At 56.3% G+C, this 5,667-nt stretch overlaps 1 protein-coding gene across 1 annotated transcript; it reads left to right on the top strand.

Annotated features, from left to right (window-relative positions):
* Positions 1 to 4,415: 4,415 nt before the first annotated feature.
* On the top strand, positions 4,416 to 5,452 carry LOC123166537 (F-box/kelch-repeat protein SKIP11-like). Its single transcript, XM_044584344.1, has one exon. It carries the CDS (start codon positions 4,805 to 4,807, stop codon positions 5,450 to 5,452), a length of 648 nt encoding a protein of 215 aa, XP_044440279.1. The 5' UTR covers positions 4,416 to 4,804.
* The last annotated feature ends 215 nt before the right edge of the window (positions 5,453 to 5,667 follow it).

Below are 5,667 nucleotides of genomic sequence, written 5' to 3'. Positions count from 1 at the left end.
CCAAGTCTTCCAGATGATGTGGTCAAAGTTAGACCCGTGCCTGCCTTGGAACTGCATCCTATAGGCCGAGCGCGCGGTGTATTCTCCCTTTGCCTCTTGGTTCCAGTAGATATTGTCCTTGATGCTTGTGTTGAGTGTGATATTGGCCTATGCTGTGGAAAGTGAAAGGGCTTGTCTAAGATCTACTCCCTCCGTCCGGACTTATTTACGTCCACTTGAGTGACAAATAATTTCGGACGGAGGTAATACTACTTATCTAGGAGTATATTATATGTTGAATGTCCATGCAAAACAAGAGAAGGATATTTTTCTGAATCTCCAACCTTGAGGCAAAGGATTGAAATGCGTAAATTATACAACGGCCATCAGTGCCCGCTTGTGGTGAGATGCAGGCAATTTTCTAAACAAATTTAAATTTTTATGAGGCTGATCTCAACATTTTTTTTTGGAATTTCATGCAAAGTACTCCTTTCAGTCCTTTGCCACAAGCAACTACATACAAGTCTTCTGGTGAATTTACGCACAAATTCAGATCCCGTAAATTCCAACTTTTCTGCACATCACATGGTAAAGACCCGGAGACACTGAGATTTGTATGTGCAAATAGAAACTTCCTTTGAACAAGTCTTGAAATGCCGACACTTAGATGGTGTCCACACAAATTCCAGTAGCTGGGTTGTCCATCATAGTCTTTACTATCTGAGCTATAAAGACTCTAGGTAGCCCGTAGACACTCATCCCCTCATCACAAAGGAAAAGGAAGCATTGTTACACTCAATTATCAACCCACAGCCCAGCTGCTAATATTGAGCTAACATATTTTATTGACCTAAACAGCAGCTAGCTGTTTCATATCGTGTCACCACGTCTTGTTTTCTTTTCAGAATGGTTTACCTATTACAGCCTTGGTTTTATTCGATGGTTGATATTTCACAAAAAGATTACTCCACGGCAAAAGCCAAAAACCAAAAAGATTTCTGCCGATGTCATATGTTCATACGTGGCAAAATGAGTGATGATGGAGGCGTGTAGGCGATGTGCAAACGCCCACTTTTCCAAAAAAATATTACTCCACGGCCTCTCGGACTCCTACAAATACTTCCCGCGATAGCTGGAGTAAAATTTCCTTCACGTGCATGTTGCCGCCTGGCGTCTCGCATGAAGCCTCCGTCAAGTACTCCCTCGATGTTAAATTCGGCCTCGCCGATGTACTGCCTCACAAGAATTAAAAGGCGACCAAGCTCGCGTACGGATCCTTGCTTCTACTACCACGGGCGGCAGCTCTGGAGCGGATATCTCGAACCGGAGGTTGCATCTGTAGTGGGTGCACCGACGCCACGCCTTCGTAGCTCTCGAGGATCCACGCGGGGGGAGGGGGGCACTAGGCCACCACGCGCACAATGTTCTTCGCGAGTAAATTGCATAAAACCACCATTTTAAGAGCTAGGTTTGCGAAAAATATTAGAATACACTTTCTCTACAGGAAGCATCACATCTTGTGTAATGGTTTTGCAAAAACCACTGATCGGCGGATCCGGCTATGTTAAGTGAGATTATGACAGATGGGCCCCATTTTTGCCTCTGTGGCCTAACATTTGGTTTTTTAGAAAAGGAGGATGACCCCCGGCCTCTGCATCTGGGCGATGCATACGGCCACTTTATTAATTATTCTCACAAGACCTTACAAAGTCATACAACAGTAAGACTAAAGCCGCCGTCTAAACAACAAACTGTCGCTACACATATCCAGTTGATGAAGGGGCGCAGATAGTCTGGGCCTAATACCAAACAGACATCGCAGCCAAGACTAACATCTAAGACCTGAGACCCCAACCTAGCCACTTGCCGGGTCTGGGGCACACACTGGTCCGGCGTGCTCTCAAAGGCCGCCGCCGCCAACTGCCACCGCTCCATCTTCAGAACTGTACTGATGCATCAACCTTGCTCGGTCAGCCTAACATTTGGTGACAAATCAATTTTAGTATAAATTTACAAATTAGTCCACAGATTTTGCGCAGACATCCCTGTATCAAAAAGAAAAAAAGCAATCACGTCCTCCTTCCTCTCTCTTTCCCCAGCAGGCGAGCACCTCGCCCTTCAACCTCCTTGCCGACCAGCCTGTGCCGCACATGTGCACGGGCGCGAGCAGCGGCGGCTGCCGCCGCACACAGGCGTGAGCAGTGAAGTACACACGCGCGCACCGGAATAGCTGGAGGTGAACTGGAGCGAGCACCGCGGCCGCCGCGCACAGGCGCGAGTAGGGAGGAAGTCAGGCGCGCACCGGAGCAAGCAGCGGCGGCGGAGCTCCCACACCCCCACCCCCTCGTATTCCCGCCACGGCCGCTGTCCTCCCAAGCTCGAGATTGATCCAGAGAGACAGGGGAAGCAATGCGGCGATGGCACGGGTGGAGCAGGGCGGCGGGCACGGGCAGAGCTGGGCGGCGGGCGCGCGGCCGGGCAGGGGCGGGCGTGCGGTCGGACAGGGGCATGCACGGCCGGGCAAGGAGGTGAGCGCGGCCAGGCAAGGGCGCGCGTGGCCGGCAGGGCAAGGGCGGGAGCACGGCGGCGCTGACTATGGTCGCTGGACAGGGAAGGCCCTGGGCGGCACAGGATATCCGGACTGTTCCAAGCACTGCAGCATTTGTGGAAGATCCAACTTGGCAAACTATGCATTCTGAAGATTGCAGTGGATGTACTGTCCGTAGAAGAAGTTGATATTCTTAGCGGGTGGCCGAGCATTTGTGCAAGAATGGGGTAGCCGAGCACTGGCTCTATCCTCTCTTGCAACAATCCCTAAGAGTGGGAGGCTTAGAGCATCTCCAGCCGCGTCCCCAAAACGGCCTCCCCAAGCGATATTTTTTCGCAGGCGCCGAAAAACGGTCCAGTCGCGTCTCCAGAAGCCTTTTTTCGCCAGCTTGGTCCAAAATCAGCGCCGGCGGACCCAGACCGAACCCGACGCGCCGGGGGGCGATCGGGGGCGCCGGGGCGAGCGTTTTGGCGCGAAGCAGCCGCGGGCCCGCCGAGTCAGCGAGACGGCCGCTTCGTCGACCTCATCGCATCGGTTCCCGCGGGAATCAATGGGCTGCGGCGCTGCCGCGCCGGTTAGCCTCCATTGATGCCTCACGGGCGGTGCAGTGAAGACGCCGCCGACGCGCGTCCGCTCGCATGCGCCACGCGTCCGCCCGCATGCCGCCCCCGCTTCGGCTATAAAAGCCGCCCTCCCCGCCGGTGAGCGCCACACCCTCCCCTCTCCCCTCCCGCGGTAGCCTTCTTCCACCGCCGACGAGCTCTCCCACCACTCACTTCCACCGCCGACGAGCGAAATGGCCGAGAGATACCCAGGCGGCGGCGCAGCGGCGAATGGCTTCGGTCGCCGACACCTCCAGGAGCCGGAGGCGCTCCTTCTGTACGAGGCCGAGTACCCGGCGCCCCCGACATGCGCGTGCCGGGGGCGTGGAGGCTGAGAGCCGGCGGCGTCCCGGTGCTGCCCGTCCCCGTAGGAGCCGCACGGCAGGTGGAGATCGCCCGCATCCGCTCCTCGCTGACAGAGGAGCAGCGGAACGAGCCGTGGTACGCGCCCGACAGCGAAACGCTATGGACGCTCTACTTCGAACGCTGCCGCGAGGAGCAGATCGCCTCCGTCAACGGCGCCATACCCCGCGGCCGCCTGAACTCCGAAGGACGGCGCGAGTGGTGGGGCGTCCCCGGCCGCACACTCGACGCCGTCCTCAACCACATCGAGACCGGCAATGTGCCGCGGCTGGAGTACCCAACGCGCCCCTCCTTCTCTTGCCGCCGCGGTAGTTTCTGGATACCGCGGCGAATGGAGCCGGGGTCGTCCTCCTCGTCGGGCTCCGGCTCGCCGGCCATCCGCCCCGTCAAGCCCGAGCCGGAGGAGACACCACTCGGGCGCCGCGCGCGGAGCGGCGCCCTCATCAACAACGAGCCGTCGCCTGTGACGGCACCGACAAGGCGCTCCCTTCGCCTTGTCCGGCCGAAGCCCGAGCCGGACACGCCCCCCGTGAAGCCGGACACGCCGCCCGTGAAGCCGGAGCACGCCGGCATGGTGGCCCCCGACGACGAGTCCGCCCTCAAATGGGCGAGGGAGGACTAAATCCGCGAGCAGGTGCGCCGCCAGCGTCGGGCGTACCTGGAGACCCAGGCCCACAGCCGCGCCGAGGCCCGTCGTCGCCGCGCCGAGGAGGGCGTTATCGTCATCGACAGCGACGACGAGGTCGAGGCCGGGCCGTCATGCGCTGTCGGCGACCCGGGCGAGGGGTGCAGTAGGGACGCCGCGGGCGAGGCGCGCGACGACGATGACGACGACGACGACGGCATCGGCATGTAGACGGCGGCGGCGGCGACGATGGCGGCAGCGGCTAGGCGTTTTAGTTCGTTTTTAATGCATGTTTTAAAGTTTTTTACAAATTTCAAGTAAGTTTCGCCGAGTTCGTGCAAAAGTCGCCGAATTTGCATATATTTTGTACGCAACATCGCCAAACCCGGGGCGACCCGTGGGCCGACGACTAGGAGCTAGGTCGCCCCCACGCGCCAAACTAGCGCCGGCTCGTCCCCAAGGGGCTCTTTTTCGGCGCCGGGGGGGGGCCGAATCGGCTGGAGATGCTCTTATGACCCGTCCACTGGGCGCTGGATCCATGTGCCCAAGATACCACCGGTTGAAAGCGGAATCTGGGATTCGCTTGCTGTAGGAACCGAGCTGCTGGTGTTTGGGGTCCGCGGAAGGGTTGCCTTGAGATATAGCATCCTTACCAATTCATGGACATGGCTGGCTGATGCTGATACGATGAACACCCCACGGTACTTCTTTGGGTCAGCAAGTGTCGGTGAAAAGGCATATGTCGCGGGAGGCGTCGATTCTTCGTTTCAGGCATTGAGCTGCGCAGAGATGTATGACTCGGAGACACATACTTGGACACCCCTTCCCAGCATGAATAGGGCTAGGAGAAAATGTTCTGGTGCGTTCATGGACGGCAAGTTCTATGTGATCGGTGGTATTAGCAGTAGAAGGGAGCTATTGACATGTGGTGAGGAGTATGACTTGAACCGGCGGTCATGGAGGGTCATCCACAACATGTCTCAGGGGCTCAACCAGACATACCTGGGAGCTCCTCTGCTCCTTGCAGTTGTGAAGAATGAGCTTTATGCTGCAGATTACAGTGAGAATAATGGTTTGAAGCAGTATGATAAGATGGACAACAAGTGGATCACTCTTGGAAAATTGCCTGTACTGTCTACAAAAGAAGGCTGGGACATGGGTTTCCGAGCGTGTGGTGACCGGCTGATTGTTATTGGGCGTCCAAACAATTCTAGTGACGAAAAGGTGGTTGAGCTTCATTCATGGACCCCGGATGGGCAACCACCTCTGTGGAATTTGGTTGCCACACGGCCATTCTTGGGCGGATTTTTTAAATGCGCGGTGATGGGTTGCTGAGCAGTCAGTCCACAGAATAAATGCCGAATGCAGTGGGTGTTGAGGAATGGATGAAGATTTCTGCCCAGTTTCAGACCTTAGTTTGTACTGAGCGGGTATTCAGGATGCAACCCTTGAATCCTGAAACTGCTGGTTTCCACATGTCTTTTCACTGTTGATGATTCTTATTTGGCTCCTGCAACAAAGGCATGTCTTTTCTGTTATCAACAAGGTGC

This window comes from Triticum aestivum, chromosome 7D, assembly GCF_018294505.1.
Source record: "Triticum aestivum cultivar Chinese Spring chromosome 7D, IWGSC CS RefSeq v2.1, whole genome shotgun sequence".
Lineage (NCBI taxonomy): Eukaryota > Viridiplantae > Streptophyta > Magnoliopsida > Poales > Poaceae > Triticum > Triticum aestivum.
This window is presented reverse-complemented; position numbering and strand designations above follow the sequence as displayed.

Bases quoted from the DNA above. Each gene is read 5' to 3' on its own strand.
- LOC123166537 (XM_044584344.1), top strand. From the start codon at position 4,805: ATGAACACCCCACGGTACTTCTTTGGGTCAGCAAGTGTCGGTGAAAAG.